The sequence below is a fragment of the Gossypium hirsutum genome, chromosome D09 (assembly GCF_007990345.1).
Source record: "Gossypium hirsutum isolate 1008001.06 chromosome D09, Gossypium_hirsutum_v2.1, whole genome shotgun sequence".
NCBI lineage: Eukaryota > Viridiplantae > Streptophyta > Magnoliopsida > Malvales > Malvaceae > Gossypium > Gossypium hirsutum.
Window position 1 is genome coordinate 45482019 of NC_053445.1, and position 19641 is coordinate 45501659.

At 32.2% G+C, this 19641-nt stretch overlaps 1 protein-coding gene across 1 annotated transcript; it reads left to right on the forward strand.

Moving 5' to 3' along the window:
• Positions 1 to 15790: 15790 nt before the first annotated feature.
• On the forward strand, positions 15791 to 19378 carry LOC107892502 (protein NRT1/ PTR FAMILY 5.6). Its single transcript, XM_016817578.2, has 4 exons — positions 15791 to 16085; positions 17412 to 17629; positions 17708 to 18252; positions 18340 to 19378. Exons 1-4 carry the CDS (start codon positions 15929 to 15931, stop codon positions 19202 to 19204), a joined length of 1785 nt encoding a protein of 594 aa, XP_016673067.2. The 5' UTR covers positions 15791 to 15928; the 3' UTR covers positions 19205 to 19378.
• The last annotated feature ends 263 nt before the right edge of the window (positions 19379 to 19641 follow it).

A 19641-nucleotide genomic window follows, 5' to 3' on the forward strand; every position in this document is an offset into this window, starting at 1 on the left:
ATGATTTGACTGGTATAGGATTAGATTTTTTTTTCAAATTCTATTTATTTTGGACTATGACGGGCCAGTTTAAGCCTGAATTGTTTTCTTTCATTAGGTTTTGTAATGACTTTAGCCCAACTCTTTTTTTACATATTATATAAATCCAGTCAGATTTATTCAAAAAAAAAGTATGTGAAAAGTAATGACCCATGACTCTCTTTATATAAGGAGAGTTTAGAGAGTTCTATGATTAAACTTAATCACTTTAATATTAAATTAATATAGTATCTAGTAGAGTCCCAGAATGAGTATAATTCTTCCATTACTCAACCACTGAAGAACCACTGTCACTGGCCATCCACCAGCCACTAAAATGTCATTGTCACAGTTGTTAGCACCGTCGTGCCCGATGGTGTCATCGTAGGCGTGATACCCTCACGGCACCTTGAGCTGGTTTGGCTGTTGATAGTTTGATCCGAGTCAGTGACGACTTGATCGGTTTAAACTGTCAACCCGGTTTCACATACCGAGCCTGGTTCAACCAGTTTTGGGTCTTGGTCTCAGTTTTCAATTTTTAGTTTTAAATTTCAATCTCAAGTTCAATTACCCATTGGGCCAATTGTCTGACTTGAAAATCATTAAGATTTTCCAAAATGAAATTTTCAAGAAAACTCTTTAATCAAATTGTCTAGTTGACCAATTCTCACGACCGTTTAATTTAATTCCACATCGAATAAATCGACTCAATTAAATTATTTCCAAAGTCGAAGAATTTCATTCTTATTCAAATGCAGTCTGATTGAGCTTTTGTTGAACTAGCGGAGGGACCAATCAGACATATACAATTAGACTCTAGTAATTGCAATCATGTCCAGAAGTATCGTTCCAATAATTTGCAATTTACTTAATCATGGAGTTAGTCCATAAGAAGTACCATGATTGAAAGCTCAATATTGTATACTCTTTACGAAAGCAATTCATCCAACTGTTTTGTCAAATGACATCGTCATGTGTGTGTTACCCTCATATGATATCATTGATTCCTTTCAGTTAAATTCATGCACTCAATACAATCATATTTTATCTCATTGTTATCATTGTATCTTCTTAATCATTAATATGATCACTGTTAACAAATGACTGTGATAAATTGCTCATTTGAGAACAAGCAACGTTCAATATTTATTAATCCACACAATGCCAATGAGAGGATATCGTTAACTCTTTAATCGAGCTATGAATTATGTTGTTGCAAATAAAGTCATGTCATACACAAGTTATGTACCCAACATACCGGCTATGGGCTAAATCATCTTTAGAGCATAAGCCTCCATTTATACCAAAGCACATGAGTTGCATACGCTTGGTTAGTGACTAACTCAAGATTTAGGTAAATTACATCATGGATGTCACAAGTGAAATAGTTCACAAATGGATTTAGATTTAATTCAACTTGGGTCCAGTCCAATGTATTATTCTTCTAATGAGTACATTTATATCTCTACCTGTAGAGCTAACTGTTCAAATAGCCAAGATTAGCCATCTCCCCAATTGGAATTGTAGACGAGATAATAATCCTTATAAGTATTTGAGTCAAATGCTCACTTTGATTCTTTCACAATATTATGAACTCATTTAGGTTATCTATTGAAGTAAGTTTTCCTTCTCGTAATGTAAATGTTCTTACAATGCCACTTATTATCAGTTTGAACTTAGACTAACAATGAGCTAATATTTGTTTGTCATAATTTTGCTATATATGTAAAACATGAAAGACAAAAATACAAAAGATATAACAATAAAATATGAAATTAACTTTATTTATTTATTCATCATTCAAATAAATAGAAAACAATTACATGTTTACTATAATATAGACACATTTCTCAATACACACAGCATAGAATGCATATACACTTTATATCAAACTATGATGTTCGTCACAAGTATTAGAGTAAATTAAATAATTGCACATTTAACAATTGCAATTGACAACGTAAATATTCAAGCAATTGAATACGAGACCAACATTCAACAAACATGAATATTTGTGATTAAATCAAAAGACATGTATATACTAAAAATCAAAGAAAATATAGAGAACAATTAGAGCTCACAAACTTTTAGAATAAAATTTTGCAATTCCTTTATCTAGAAAAGAGAATTTAGCAATCCATAAAATAACGAAAACATGAAAGCAAAATAATATTAAGAACGGATATGTCTAAAGTGGCTCTCAAGTAGGTATTAACCTAATAATGTATATTTATAGGGGGAAAATCACATAAGGAAGAAAATATAAAAGAGTCCTTAATTAGTTAGAAAAGCAATTTTTTTATTATAGATTTTCACGTCAAACTTTCGGGCCAATGTTTTTTAGGCTTGAGTTGTGAAATAACTTTAGTTAGATGTTTAAATTCCCTTTGAAAAAATATATTATGAGCCCTAAAAGAGTTCTAAAGTTATGGCTAAAATATTGAATTAATGTTATTTTGAAAGTCCAATATGCAAAAGAACTTTCCTAAAATAAACTTTAACTCTACTTTTCTCCAATTATGCACCTAAATACATAATAAATAAAATACAAGTCTAAATAATATAATTAAGAACTTGAATATTAACATAATTCAAGAGGAAAATATAACAAAGAAATTGAAATTTTATGCACTTTATCATACCTAAAAAAATTTATATACTAAAGGTAATTTAATATATAAAATCTGTTTTTAAATAATTTTACATTCTTAAAGTTCTAACAAAATGAATTAAATAAAAGAATGTAATAAATAATTTTATATTTCAATAATTTTAGTACCCAAACGAACCTTATATTTTCTTGAATCAATAATCTTCAAGTGGGATCAATCTTTTTACGTAGAAACTTAAATAAACTCTCATAGTGTGTACGCACGAATTAATCAGGTTAGCATATGTCGGGCCCCTGAAGCACCAAGAGTTTATGTGGCTTTTAAACTCATCTTCATACTCTCGACAATCACTCAAGTCAACCCTTGTGGCCTGTTCCCTCATCTATTATCATTTCTTCTACTTTTAAATAAAGTCAACATTTCATTTTGTGGAATGACTTGGTTACAACTTGCAGTAGGGGTTAAACATGCTTCAATTATACTTTTCGTCCTTGTATTATACTCAATTAGAAGATTTTTCGTACTTTGATTTGTTTTAAATTGATCTTCTTATTACTCTAAATTATTTTACTTATTAGAATACCGAGAATCTATTGATATGTGGAATTTTTTTAAAAAAATCAATCCAAATTATGAGATTTAGGTCCAATTATTGTTGTTGCGATTCAAAAGTGTTATGGTAAAGTACTGTGAAAAAGGATGATTTGTTGTGGTAAAGTGAGTGGCAGCTAACTTCTTCTCGAGGTGTTTGGATTGAGTTTGAATTTTAGAGTCATCATTGTTGGGAGGGTTTTACCTAAATACCACCCAAACCTAAACAAGATTAGTTTTAGATCGTTAGACGAATGAGAAAACTTATAATTATACCTCAAAAAAGTATAGTTTGTAAATTTAAGTATTTAGTAGTGTTAAAAGTGTAAAAACATAATCATCATATATCTATTCTTAAACATTTTAAAGAGATTAAGCTAGTACAAATGGGTTCATAACTTGCTTGAAGATGATTGAAAAACGAAAAAGAAGAAATAAACACACAAAAATAATGCAAAGAAGGGCGAATTCATAATTTCACACCCTCAAACCGCAAATTTAAAAGCGACGGCAACATCTAACCGGCATCTTTAGGGCATGTTCTTCATTGTTTAAAAAAAGCACTTCTGACTTCAAAAACACTTTTGGAATAAAAGCTGTGCAGAACAAGCTGCTTTTGGCTGAAATTTTTAACTTTTCCACTCCCAAAAGCACTTTTGGTGCTTAATTACTATTTCACCCCTCCAATAACATAGTACTTTCCTTTTTTTTGGTGTTTAATTACAAATGTATTAAAATCATTAATTAAAAATAAAAAAAATATTTTTTAAAATACTAATTATAAATATTTAATGGTTATATTCAAATATTTAAAATATAGTTTATATATTCTAATTAAATTTTATAAATAATTAATATTTATTTCTTAAAAATATTTAAAATTTATATTTCATATATTAAAATATTAACAAGTTATAATAATTTTTTTATATTCTTACTAAAATATAATAATATTAACTAATTTAAATATTATTTAAATGCATATTTGTTACTTGATAATAACATGTCTAAAATGGACATTTTATTTCTCAAAAGTATTTTTTGATAGCAATGCTAAATACTCAAATTTTAAACCAAACTTTTCAAAAGTATTTTTCCACGGCACTTTTTAAAAGCATTGCTAAACTAGCCCTTAGTTTGGCTCAAAAAGTTGCTTCTTAGGTGTAACAGTGCTTTTAGCACCGAACAGAGCCTTGGTTGGAAATTTTTTAAAAATGACAAATTAGTGTAGATATAAATATTTTAATAACCATAATTTCACATTTTAAACTACACAAAAAAGTTAATTAAAATATTTTAAATACAAAAATGAATATTATTGCCAGCCCATTGAAACTTAATTTTCGCAAACATAGTTGAATTTATCAGTTTGCTGTAACCTAATAGCAAATGTAATCATTTATTTGATCACAATATATTACTGCTCCAATTGAAAAGGGACAGGCGGAATTATGATCATGATTCGCCACTGTCATTATTTGGGATTAATTTAAAAGCGTTACTCTATCTCATTGAGAGCTTTCTAATTGAAGGTTTAGTTTGATCACAACCTACATTGAAATGCAATGAACAATACAGACCAGAGTTTCTTAATGGTTCCTTGATACTACCCTGAAATCCTTTTACTTTCCAGTTTAGCTTCAAGGGCCCTTCAATGTCAAGTCATGCAAAATTATTCTATATTGAAAATGGTATAAAATCTTTAAAACCTTAGGTACTCTAATTGTTCCGTGTAATAGTGAAATTGTTTTACAAAACTAAATGGGCATCCTTGGATATTGCAAAGCAATATGAAGGCAATAGTGGCTGATGGGACGTTTTTCTCTGGAAAACTTGATGGATCCTTCATTTTTTTTCTTGTGATTAAAGGCAATGCCGAGTCATCAAGCAATTCCCATATCTTATTTGATACCTTTTTCTTAATCATATCGATTTAACAGCAGCAAGTAAGATTAATAATTGCAGTAGCAAATCTTCCTTTGGAGGAAATTTGCCCTACGTATCTTTTGGAAGAATCACCAGATTTAGTTTCCTCTATAAACCTACTCCACTTGTTCGTTGCTTCATTTGTCGATGTATTGTAAAAGCTGAAGTAAACTAATACATACAAACACGTTTATTGCATGCCAAGTTTTCAATTGAAAGTCAGCAACTGATGCAAACTGGCTTTTACGAATTTCATGTTCAAATTCTGATATACCAACCCATATGATTTTTTCACGTGAAGAATGGAGGTGTCATACTCAAGGCTTCCTATTCGGTTTAAATTATGAAAATTTTATGATACAAAATAAACATATCCGTCTTAAACACATATGACACCAATAATCAGTTGACTATTGACAAGACACGAGAAAAAGTAAAATAAATGAAATTTCAGGGAGACGCCCATGTAAGATTAGACACAGTGTTTGCAGATATGAGAGAAGAGACTAGAAAGAAAGAACAAAAAAAGGTGAAAGGCACTCAGGAAATATCACGTTTTAAAATAAACTTAAGAGATTGATTAATCGTAGTTAGCAAGTGGAAGCGTACTGTTCTTTTTTGAGTTAATTATTGAGTGTCTTTGATGTCATTGTAAATGTGAATGCCGCCATGGTTGAACCCAATATAAGCCCAGGAAATGAAGGAACATGAGAATCTCAACAGGTTTTGGTCCTATATAAACATTCCCTGTGAATTCTAGTTGAAACCAACATCATGCATGTGGCTCATGTGTTAAATTCTTCCATATGCATATGTATGTGTATACGTATGGAAAGAAAGAATATATCCCTGAAAAATGACATCCATATTTCTTAAATTCCTTTATTTGGTATGAACATGTATAATGTGTATTGACATAAAGATGAGATGATGATTCTTCAAAAGGAACTAAAATTACAGCTGTGGAATGAAATAGGTTGATCAGTTCTGCAGCACTTTGAGTTGAACATCAAACATCGAATTGATTGAAAAAAAAAAGAATCTGAAAGAGAAGAACAGATGGTGACCTTGCAATAAATTGCTCAAATTAAATTTGATGCTGGCAGATGGGCCAAGTCTTTCTATTTTTCATGTCTATCACTTCTCATTTAAGGCTGCTAGCTTTCTGGGATTTTTTTTATGAATAACTAGACAGGTGCCATTAAAGGAAGGAATTACTATTATATAAAACAAAATGGTTAATTTGTAAATTCACATAATTTGATGGTTTGGCAATTGATTTTTGGAATCGTACCAATGAAACTCGATCAGATTTGAATCAATATTTTTCTCATATTAAATCAAGATATCAATACTTTTTTAATTCTACCAATTCGACTGACTAATCTAAATAGTGAACTTGTATGCAAGACTTTTACAAATCCACATATTTTTCCAATTTTCATAGATTTAATCTTCTGATTACCGGCACCAAGTCAAATATTTTCTAAATGCTAATATTTCGTTTTTATAATTTCTTGTAAACGCTAAAATTACGTTGACTTACTAATTAAGTCAGTCATTAATGTCATTATCAAGTAAACTTTTAGGTGATGAAAATAAAATTTAATATCTCAATTGTGAATATTTTTCCCTTTTTAAGTATGGTGGAAAATTATGAGTTGTGTATGTGATTTGATTAAATAAATTATTAAAATATTTTTTAAAAATATTATAAATAATAAATTTGATTTTTTAATCTAATTTAATTCGTTTATACTAATTTGTAGATCAATTCATTAATGTATGGATTGATTAATTGGTCCAAATTCAATAACTTGGACAACATTTTATGTTTTTGGACAAAAATTATTTAGATATAACTGTTTAAAAGAAAAAGAGAAAGAAAAGCACATGATTCATTGCACACCAAAAGTTGAAGCATGATAACATCCCCACCGCCTTGTGCTTTTAATCAAATGGTGCAAGGAAAAAGAAGGGGGGCAGCTATTACCGCCCACAAAGCTTGCAAATTTAAGTCGAAAACTCTAGGTCTTGTCAATATTGAATTGCAGCAGATAGAAACCAAATTAGCAAAGACTGATCTATTTGGTTATTTTAATAACCTTTGACATTTGAATTGTGATAATGTTGAAGGAGACAGTGCTCAAACCACCATGACAGAGGGGAAATAAAAATAATAAGAAGGGTTTAATGGCATTTCATTATCAAAGCTCAGCCACTCATACCCCTTCTTATGCCCTATGAGATTGCAGCATTTGACTTTTAGATTCAGTTAGGTTAGGTTAATTATATATGGGTGTATTGGAGTTGAATAGTCTCAGCTCACTCTTCAATTCTGTAATTTTTTATTATTTGAGTCAAAGCCTTCATTATTTCTTTTTGGTTCCATTTTTCATCCTAATTAATGATTCCATATAAAGATAATGAGATGATTTGAGCAATGTTTTTGGTGGCATAACATGAGGACTACATATTTTTCTCAATAAAAAAACAAACCTGCTCATTAGTATTCACATGTTAAACGTGTTTATTAACATAATTTGGTTTAAATGGTTAATAAAATCACTCTTAAAATTAGGGTTTAGGTTTTGACTTTTAACATTCCCAACTCCTTGCCCCTTTCCTTAATAAAAAATTTATTTTTATTTCTTTTTTAATATTAATAATTTCCATTATAATACGCTACCCAACTTAGTTGAAGAACTATCATTTTTTTTCAAATAAAATTATATTTTATAAAGCAATAAAAAAATACTTATAATTATATTTGAATAAACATCACCATGCATATCAACTAGATTCTAATTTAGTCGGAAAATTATCAAAGAATATTCTCTCCTTTTTTTATTGCAAATTAAGTTATATTATTATGAGTGTGATTTTATCTTTTTATATTTTATAAAAAGACAATCATGCCAATTCGCTCAATTAAAAATTTATGTGGATTTTTAGTTGATTAGCATAAGGTTTAAAATTCGATTTTTGTATTCATAAAAATTTAATTTTACTTATTGCAATTAAAGCATCATTTATTTTTTTATATAAATTTTTAATAAATATATTTATAACATAAATGAAAGAAAAAAATCATATTTAGTCCTTCTAAAAAGTAATTATTAATTTAATCTCTTTTAACATTAAATTTTTAACTTTCACTCCTCATAAATTTATATTTTTATTTTGATCACTAACACAAATTCCTTGCTTCCATTTGGTTTCAAGCTTCATCTTATTTCTCTATAGTAATATATATATTGAATTTGAATCTACATTAAAATTTAAAATTTAAAATTTTTCGGCCCATTCCAGCTTAGAGACTTCCTTTTGCCGTTCACACACTCTTCAAAGTATAAAAATGTATATTCCCTAGCCTTGCACTTAAAAAAAATCAATATCCGAAAAATACTTTACTTTTAACATGCACCATAACAAGGAATTCAGATAATTAATTAAACGCTAAATTAACTTTTGCTAAACATCGAAAACTCAAACCCCTATTTTCTTTCAATTCACATAAACGCCTCCACTCACACCAATCGATTCCACGTTTTCCATGGCCTTTTTGCCACCAAAAGGATCAACATATACACTCCAATTTCAAATAAAATGAAATTGGAAGTAAAAAACATGTCATAGAGTATTTAGGTATAACTTGCAAAACAGATTTAATAAAAATCTCCTTCCCTCCTTGAGACAAGTGTTTCAAACACCAACTATTAATTTATGTCCTCATCCGGTCTTTAATAATCTGGAACACCTATTTTTTCCTCCTCCTAACCATGTTTGGCAATCCTAAGTACTTTTCTGGGTCTGATGAGCTACAAACATTCAGGACTTGGGACACTAACATTCTATCCCGATTTGAAACATTTGAGCTATAGTAAACTGTGAAATTTTCAAAATTCACACATTGACCAGAGCATTCCTCATACTCTTCAAATATCCTTTTAATGATTTGTGCTCTTTCTCAATTGTATCTCCAAACAAAATGCAATCATCCACAAACATCAAGTGTGAGATATGAGGTCCCCTACGGCAAACTTTATCCCCTTGTAATAAACCTTCCTATCTTGCCATCCTCATAAGTGATGAGAGACCCTCGCAACAAAGCAAAAAAAGATAGGTACTCAAGGGATCCCCTTGCCTTAAACCTCTGCTAGGTCTAAAAGTCTTTCCTTTTTCCTCATTAAGAACAATAGAATACGACACTGTACAGATGCAATGCATGAGAAAATCCACCCATGATCCAGCAAAACCCATTTTAAGCATCACACTTCTTAAAAAAGATCACTCCATTTTGTCATAAGCCTTGCTCATATCCAATTTTAATGCTAAGAAACCTTTCCTTCCCACTATTTATTGATTAAAAGTATGAAGAATTTCATATGCAATTAGAACATTATCCGTAATCAAGTGCCCTGGCTCAAAAGCACTTTGTGCTTCTTATATACAAACATGAAAAAACTTTTGAAGACAATTAGCAACAATCTTAGAAATTATTTTATAAAGAACATTACAAAGACTGATAGGGTGAAAGGTCATTAAATTGGTAGGCTGAGTCACCTTAGGAATGAGCACATATTAGTACAATCCATGGTTTCAAAAGACTTACCTCTGTTTAATGTCAAGACAGAATGCACATATATCTTTTCCAATAATATGTTAAAACTTCTAGAAAAAAATGGCCGATAAACCATTCGGTCCCATCACCTTAGTTGGCCCTATACCTTTTATTGCCAAAACGATTTTCTCTTTCAAATATACATCAATCAATGCCTGGTTCATCTTCTTTGAAATGCATCTATTCACCCCCATGAGAATATGATTCGAATCATCGATCTCTCTTGTGGAAAAGAGATCTATGAAATAATTTCTAGTAATCTCTTCTATCTCCTTATCATCAAAAAAAATTTGGCCATTCGCGTTTTGCAAAACCTGGATAAGATTCATTTGCTTTCTTTGAGTCAGGAAATTATGAAAAAAAGACGTGTTTTGATCACCCATCCTTAGCCAGTTTACCCTCGTTTGTTATTCCCAATAAGTTTCTTATTTCTCCATTTCTATTTTAAGATGAAATTTTACCTCTAACATTTCGAGAAGACCCCCCTCATCTCTGTCACTATTATTCAACTCTTCAAGTTTCCTCGAAAGAAACCTTGATAGTCCAACCTTAATTTTTTTATTTTTTTGAATTAATCCTTCAAGCCATTACACAATATAGCAAGACGCTCTAAAACATTTCCCTTATTCGCCTCCCATATACTACAAGCCTTTTGTTCACAAGATTCTTCCAAGATCCACCAAGCCTCAAAACGAAACTTCCTCTTCATGCACCTCATTTCTTCCCTGTTCGTAACAATAAAAAGAGGACAATAATCCAATACTGAATGAGGCAAATGACGAAGAGAGAACTCCAAAAAATAGCCATCCAAGTTGAATTTGCAACCCCCAATCAAACTTTTCACGGATGTTTGTTTTCGGCAAGTTTCCTCTTTCCCATGTGAACCAAGGCCTCGAAAACCTAATATCTTCTAACTGGCAATTGTTTAAAACCCTACGGAAATCCTCTATTCGACTTTCATCTCTTGGCACTCCCACAAATTTTTTATTAGCATGCAAAATTTCATTAAAGTCACCACACACCATCTAAGGTAAATCTTGGTTTCTTCCGTGTCCTTTCAATAAATTCCAAGTGTTGGCTCTATCCCGAGAAAACGAAGAGTCATAAAATCTAGTCATTTGCCATTTTTAACTATCCTCCTCCTCACTAATCTCAGCATCAATATGATTTGTCGAGAAACTACATAATTGAATAGTAAAATCACCTGTCCAAGCGAAACATAAACCTCTTTTTGTCCTATTAACTAGAACATCAATACCATTATGAAAACCCCACCTTCTCCAAACATTCTCCATCCTCCTAGCATTCAATTTCGTCTCCATTAAGAAGACAATTTTGGGAACGATTTGTTTTCAGCATATGTTGAAGTCTTCGACCTGTCCCTAAATTCTTTAAACCACGAACGTTCCAACTCAAAATTTTTATTACTTCCAATCGGCTTGCCTACTGGCAGTTGCCGATATCTGTTTAAACAAGCATTTTCACTTTCATCATTAAATTTTAAAAAATCTTAATTTTTAGAAATATTGGAATTCGACCTATCCAAATAAAACCTTTTCTTCACATCAACATTTTCTAACAGGCTTTCCTCCAAATCATGTTCCATTTGTACCTAGGTTGGCCCACCTAAAGATCTCGCCACTCCCACGTCCTATTTATTTGAAGATCCCTCCAAATTAAAACCTAAGATTGGGTTTATGATCTGCCACGATTCTCACCTATTTTTAGTCCATAGATTTTGCTCTCCTGCTTGCTTTCCTAAATTGGCTCTCATAAATTTTGCATCACCCGCTTCTCGAAGCCACACGCTGGTCATCATAATGGCCCATTTTTGGTTGCGTTTTCAACGAAAGGTCTCATCCACACTCCAACTCCTTACTTCCTTGATTCAAGCAAATGAGACAAAAGCTATCACCATGGCCTAAACAACCACACAAAAGAAAAAGAACGTAAGTTTCTCATATCAAAAATTTGCATAAACGAATCTTGAATGAGAAATCATATTTTTTCATTGTTTTAATGGCTTTCGTATACCCAATTGTACTTGAATACACAAATAATTTTGAAATCCTCGACTCGCTTGCTTCGCATCATACTCAATGAATTTTCCAATAAAATTTCCAAATTGCTTTGTCACACACTCCAAAAGATAACCTGGAGGTATATCATGGATTTGAACCCAAAAAGAAGAGTACACTAACAGAATTTGCATCAAATTCTCATTTTTTTGTAAACGATGAATAACTAAAAGATGATTATTAAACATCCGCAGTGCTCCATTAACCACCCGTTCCACATCAAGTTCATGAAAAAACTTGAAATGATAACGTTTATCCCCCAGATTTGTAATCTGAACCCCCCCAACAGGGTGCCATAAATTTGCCATCATATTTGTCATGATCGAGAAATGGACAACACTTCCCGTTAAAAAACATCCTACCAAACATAATCCATACATTGAATTATGATTTTCCCATCACTTGGAAGAAACCAAGCCTCATCTTCACCATCATCAATGTTTAGTTTTGTCATTCCTTCCTCCATTGGCTTCAGATCAAATCCAATGCCTCAAGAAGACTAAAACTAGATAGATCGTAACTAAATATCAAAACAAAACACCAAAAAACTGAAGAAATAAGAAAAAGAAAAAGATCCAAAGATGTGCCACAAGAGCAGACAAAGAAACATATACACCGAATGACATTTTCTAATCGTATAAGTTTTGTGTGATTGTGTTTCCTTGTCATAATCATGTAAATACATTCATGACACCACAAACCTCATGTTATAAAGGTGTAAAACACACATAACACACTTAAAGAAGCATTTGGTGTTTTTCCATGTTAAGATTTCAATAGAATGTGATTAATCTTCCAATCCATCTTTTAAAATTGTTTCAAGAAATTGAATTCCACCATCAAAATTAAAACAAAAATACTTTGAATTAATTAATTTGCAATTTGCCAACAATATAAAAGAACAAATGGTTTAAATTCTGTAGGAACTTATATGTGCTAATTGCTTTGAAATGTATGTGTTGAATGGAAGTGTTAGGCCGCAATGACCACTTTGGTTGCCACTGTGATGAACAAGTAAATAGAGTAAACAAAGAACACAAAGGTTTATTTACACAGTTTGGTTTCCTTACATTTGTGAAACCTAACTTAGTGAGTAATTTCACTATCTTTAGTCCACAATACAACAAATGAACCTCGCTCTATCAATCTTCAAGTATAGAGACCTCACTGTTGTACCTAAAGATTATAACACTCATCTCTAAATTCTCCCATTGAGAATTTAGAGAATTTAGGTTGTAAACACAATATGTTTACTCTTCATATGCACTCACAAAATAAGTTCCTCGATAAACAATAAAGTGTTCTTTATGCTCTCTTACAATACCTATGCAAGTTTCTCAATATATAGAAGTTTTTAAGACTTACTAACATACTAGAGATCAATTACAATCCAACCCCTCAATAATAGGAGCTAAAAATAGCAGTAATAACACACTAATAGAGATTCATTCTTTAAAGAAGTCTTTAATATAATCTCGATTGATTCTCCACAATTGATCGATCTAGTCCAGTCCAATCTTCAAGGATAGTAGCTTTAAATGAATTGGTCTTCAATGTTGAGCTTCCATATATTCACAATATCAATAAAATTCAAAGCCCAAAAATTTTGTTTCAATAAATTACCAACTCCAAATATAGCAAGTTACTAAACTGTCGCAGGATCGATAGAAATGGCCACTTCCAACTAACACTTAGTAGGTCACTTCAAAAACTTGACTCAACAATTTTTATATTAATAACTTAAGATTCAGGGTTCAAGTATGCAAATAACATCTTAATCCCCTAATTTGTAATATACAAAAAAAAACCTTACAATTACATAAATAAATTTTAATATTAACATCGTTCCAAAATAAAATTAAATAAACCTAATATTAATATAACTCAAAATGACAACATAACCTTAATCATGAATCTAATATGTCAGCAATGAAGTAAGTTGAGGTTATTTAAAACGATTATTAATAATTTTGACAAAGGTATTTTGGCTTTATAAACCAACTACAAGCTTTGGAGGAATGGTGACATATAAAAACGGATGCCACTAGGGGTATTATCCAAAATATGGCTAAATTAGAAGCAGTCTCATCTCTTTTGAGCGGACATGATCATGTTACTAATTTTTCCAATAGTTGAGGTAACTATTTAATTATGTGTGGGTGGGGTAGAAGCTTCGGAAAGGATCTAATCTTAATGCCTTTTTACTATTTATATTTAAATAGATTTACAATTCAATGAATCAAATGATACCATTTAATTAAAGTTTTTTGTATTCCTTTTTAAGCACGATTTGGCCTATAGATTTTATTATCAAATAGACTTCAAATCTTATCGTTAACTCTTTTTCTATTACATTTTTTTTTGTATATTACAATTAAAATATTATAGATATTTAGATCAAGTTCAAAATTTAAAGTCGTTATTAATTTATTATTGGAAGAATTTTATTTCGATATCACATCAATCCGAACATGATTAATTTTAGATCATAAAATGAATAAAATATATGTGAGTATATAATAAGATATATAATGGTGGATCACCTTTCTAATGAATAGTGTTATTGATTATTGATTATTATAATAGTCATGAGTAAGACTAAGAATAATGAATATAATGGTGAAGAGAAAAGGGGATAATCGAACTACTACTTCCACCAAAAAAAAATTATTTTTTTTCTTTTTGTTTTCTTCTTTAAAGGAAAAAAAATGTGCACCACTTCTATTCTAGCTAGGTAGCACTTTAGAGTGGCTAAAAGGTCCTTTGCAAAGAGGAAAACATAAACTAGAGTTAAATCATTGAACATTTCACTAAACTTTGAAAGCAGAAGTTTGTGCATGGGAGAATTAATGGTAGATTATACATTGATAAGGGTGTATATATACACATATAATTCACTTTGAGAATATTCACAGAAAAGCAACAGTGGAGTAAAGAAGATGTATGGTGGAGTAAAGACAGAGGGACATTTAACAAAATAATTTGTTTGAACCATAAGCATTCAATTATGGAATATTATACCGGAAATAGAATTTCACCAAGTACTCTATATATGTAAACTTTCCCCCTTTTTTTTTATTGCTATTTGACACTGACATGAAAAACAAATATATGTAATTGGTATTGATGCCATTTCTAATCAACAGCACATTTGAGATTTTATTTTGTGGTTAATTTTCATTCAGATTTCAACTCTTAAATCATTACCAAAATAAAAGTTTTAACAATTTCTTCTTTGAATTGGGATATCAGCTCTTAATCTGGGGTTTGGAATTTTTTCCCTTTTCATTGATTTTTAATCATCGAACACATGAATCCATCCATCATAGAATCTTGAGAATTGCCTGAGCCTTCTACTAGTACATAGTGCTTCAATTTACGGTGCTTATGGCTATGATATCTCCACTGCTTATGACAAACAATTAAGCATTGCATGCTGCAACAATTCTGCTTATGGTACCAATGAAATAATACTGGCAGTCTTTTCGTTGAAAAACAATGTTTAGAGAGGAATTCCAAATAGTTACACCTGCGGATCCATCATACAGCCAAATATAAGAATTAAAAGTGTTCAACAAATATTAAAGCAAGAAAAGAAGAAATTGTTTTTTTTTTCTGTTGAAAATCAATGAAATAATTGTTTGATAGCCAAAAATCTTAAAATCCAATTAGAGAAGTTTTGCTATGTAAAGAAAAATAAAATTTAATTATAATTAAATAAATTTATCAACTTTATTATGTTACTTAATGTATTTCATTAATGATGCATGAAACTTATGCACTGATAATGTATCAAATATTATCAATTTTTCAGTTCTCGAATTTTATAACCATGTCACTGCTTTTTTTTTTTTTGGTTGGGGATGAATTTAATTAATATTTATTATCCATGTATAAAGAAAGCAAATATTCTCTATAAAAGGAGGTCCAAGGCATAGCTTTTCTCCCACAAATCACCCATTCCCTCTCCTTTACTATCAAACCATAAACATAGTACTATTGGGAAATTCTTAAATATTATTTCTTTGCTTTTCTTTGTGCTTTAAGGTAGAGATAAGAGCTGCAAGGGAAGTAGCAAAATGGAGCAGACAAAAGGAAATGAAATGAGAAATATTAATGTTACTGATGATCATGACGATGACGAGAAATGGGTTTATGATTCTTCTGTTGATCATAAAGGAAGACTTCCCCTTCGAGCTTCCACTGGTGCTTGGAAAGCTTCTCTCTTTATCATCGGTAAGGTTGCCATGAAAACGTTTTCAAGCATGCATTTTCTTCTTCTTCTTTTTCTTTCTGTTTCATTTAGCTGTTGTTGCATGCTAAGCCAATGACGTTACATCACTACTTGACACCTATAAAGTCAGTTTTTACAAGATAACTCCAACGACGACACTAGTCCACCCTACATAACTACTTTTTCAGATTCCTATTAAATGCATCAACTCATCCCTTACCCTGAGTTTTTAAACTCTACATACGAGATTATATGTCAACGTGTGAAGTTGCATAAATATATGTATATATACTATTGGTATTTATAGTAAGTGATAAATAAGTTTGCAAACGAATCAATGGTCGACTGTTAAAAACCATGGATTACAACATATATATATAACTGTTATAAATATTTGTGAGGATTGAGTATTAATTCATTTAGTACCGCGTGATAGTTCTTGAGAGTATTGAGTGATGGTGTAGAAATTGTATTAAAGAAAAAGAAAGAGAGAGAATAGAAGTAATTATTGGAAAGTCAGTTTTACATGATTCTCATCCAACTGGCCTTAATACAAATCTAGGAGTAGTTTTCCATGAAGGAACAAAGTTAGCCATGCATCTAAATGGCATACATACAAAGTATAAGAGATAATGGCAACAAAAAAACAAAAACAAGGGTGAAGGTGGGAGAGGGGCCCATTGCAGCACTCACTGAATAATATGAGTGCTGGTGTCAGATGCCCCGGCTTCATCCTAGTAATCTGCTCATCACCAGAGAAGGGGTTTAGGAAATCTCGTACACCGATATAGCTTGAATGAACCATAAACCCTAATTAAGAGATCAGTGGGAGTAGCACTATTATTTGACTTTCTTTATGCAATGGGTTGTCCTGTTTTCCACTGCTGCTTTCATCTCGATGTATTTGAAAATTTTCAGTTTTGGGTTTTTTTTTAATAATTAATTTGGGCTGTAATTTTTTTTATTTAAGCAACGGTGCAAGTTGATATATTAATTGGTTGTTGGGTTTGTATAAGTCGACATCAAGAAATCTTGATGATATTCTTAAGTCGACCGATTTATTCTTGTCTACCCACACAGTCACAATCCCAAATATCATTATAAAACAAAGGCCCTACTGCTTTTTTTTAGTCAAAATGTAGCCTCTAATTTGCAGTTAAGAACAAGAACAAATGCCTAAAGTCCATATCAACAGGGTTAGCTAGCATTGTTGTTATTTTCCTTTTCGTGTCGTATTGTGATATATGGAATATAATCTTTGTTGAAATTTTATAAGAAAGGTTTCTTTTCTTTTTTTTTTACTGTGGTGATTCATGTGGGGGTGGCAGCAATCGAGTTTAGTGAAAGGCTGAGTTACTTTGGGATAGCAACGAGTTTAATCATTTACCTCACCAAGGTGATTCACCAAGACCTCAAAACTGCAGCGAGGAGTGTCAACTACTGGGCTGGTGTCACCACCTTGATGCCATTGTTTGGAGGTTTCATTGCTGATGCTTACTTGGGCCGCTTTTTTACTGTTCTTTGTTCTACCATTGTCTACCTTTTGGTAATTATACATCCTACTCCCATTTCTCTTCCACTTTCCATCATTTTGATTCGGGATTAACCACTCTGTAATAAACAGGGATTGATTCTGTTGACAATGTCCTGGTTTGTACCAAGCTTAAAAGCATGCGAGGGTGATGTGTGTGCTGAGCCAAGGAAGGCTCATGAAGTGGCCTTTTTCCTTGCCATATACTTGATCTCCATTGGAACGGGAGGCCATAAACCGTCATTGGAGAGCTTTGGAGCTGACCAGTTCGACGATGATCACCCACAGGAGAGAAAGAACAAGATGTCTTTCTTCAACTGGTGGAACTCTGGTCTTTGCTCTGGACTCTTATTGGGCGTCACTGTAATTGTATACGTTCAAGACCATGTCAATTGGGGCATTGCGGATATTATTCTCACTGTAGTAATGGCTTCGTCGCTGTTAATCTTCATCATTGGCAGGCCGTATTATCGTTACAGGATGCCATCGGGAAGCCCCTTAACTCCAATGTTACAGGTTTTAGTAGCTGCCATTTCTAAAAGAAAATTGCCCCACCCCTCCAATCCTGCGGATTTGTATGAAGTTCCCAACTCCCAAAAGGCTCAGGGGAGGCTTCTGTGTCACACCAAGAAACTTAAGTAAGATAGGGAAAAAAAACACTTTTAAGACTTTTATATTGATTTCCATTCCTCTTTATAATTTTACTGATGCGCTGTGCCTCTCAGGTTCCTTGATAGAGCAGCCATTGTTGAGGAGAAGGAGAATTCATTTGAGAAACAGGATCCATGGAGACTTGTAACAGTGACCAAGGTTGAGGAGATGAAACTTGTTCTCAACATGATTCCCATATGGCTAGCAACATTACCCTTTGGAATCTGCGTAGCCCAAGCTGCCACATTCTTCATCAAACAAGGTGTCGTTATGAACCGTAACATTGGCGGTTTTCTCATCCCACCAGCCTCCATTTACTCTCTAGCCGCCATTGGAATGATAACGTCGGTAATCATATATGAAAAGATCCTCGTACCAATACTAAGGAAAGCAACTGGAAACGAACGAGGCATCAAAATCCTCCAGAGGATTGGCATTGGGATGCTTTTCTCAATCGCTACAATGATAGTTGCAGCCCTTGTGGAGAAAAAGAGATTAGGTGCAGTCAAAAAGGACCCAGTGAATGGCTCCCTCTCAATGAGTGTATTCTGGTTAGCACCCCAGTTCCTCATCATCGGTGCAGGAGATGGATTCGCCCTGGTGGGCTTGCAAGAGTATTTTTATGACCAAGTACCTGATTCCATGAGAAGCTTAGGCATTGCATTTTACCTCAGCGTGATTGGAGCTGCAAACTTCCTTAGCAGCCTGCTCATAACGCTCGTTGATCACGTCACTGAGAAGGGAGGGAAGAGCTGGTTCGGCAAAGACTTGAACAGCAGCCGCTTAGACAATTTTTACTGGCTATTGGCAATTATGACCATGGCGAACTTGCTCCTCTTTGTTTTCGTGGCAAAGCGTTACTCTTACAAAAATGTCCAGAGCTTGGCTGTCGCTAATTGCAATGAAGATGACCATGATGCTGCTGGATCCATGGCTTAACATTAATAACTCATTGTGTCTTCACATAAATAAAGATATTGGTGCTATTGTTTAGTGTTTCCTAGTCTTCAATCAAGGCAAGTTATGAGATTGTAGCGTAGTAGTAAAGCTCAATTTGTTGCTTGTATCAGCTTGTAATATCTTTCTATCAGTAAATCAACTTGAATTTGTCCATTTTCTTTTTCAGATCAAATTAAGGTTTGGGTCGTTGCACTAAATGTTACAAGGTTTAGAGATGACTAGTTAGTAAGACAACAAAATAGATGCAAGAAATCCTTTGGCTAGTAATTGTATACTAAGGACTGTTATGAAAAAGCATTTATTGAATTTCCCAAGTCCTTTTCCTTTTAGTTGGGTACAAATAAATGCAAGAAATCCGTTGCCTTTATGCAACAATATCAGTGTCCAGCCCCATTACAGTAAAAACTTGTGCAAGT

Coding starts and splice junctions, on each gene's coding strand:
- LOC107892502 (XM_016817578.2), top strand. CDS start 15,929: ATGGAGCAGACAAAAGGAAATGAAATGAGAAATATTAATGTTACTGAT. Junction 17,630..17,707: donor CTACCATTGTCTACCTTTTG/GTAATTATACAT, acceptor TGTAATAAACAG/GGATTGATTCTGTTGACAAT. Junction 18,253..18,339: donor TGTCACACCAAGAAACTTAA/GTAAGATAGGGA, acceptor TGTGCCTCTCAG/GTTCCTTGATAGAGCAGCCA.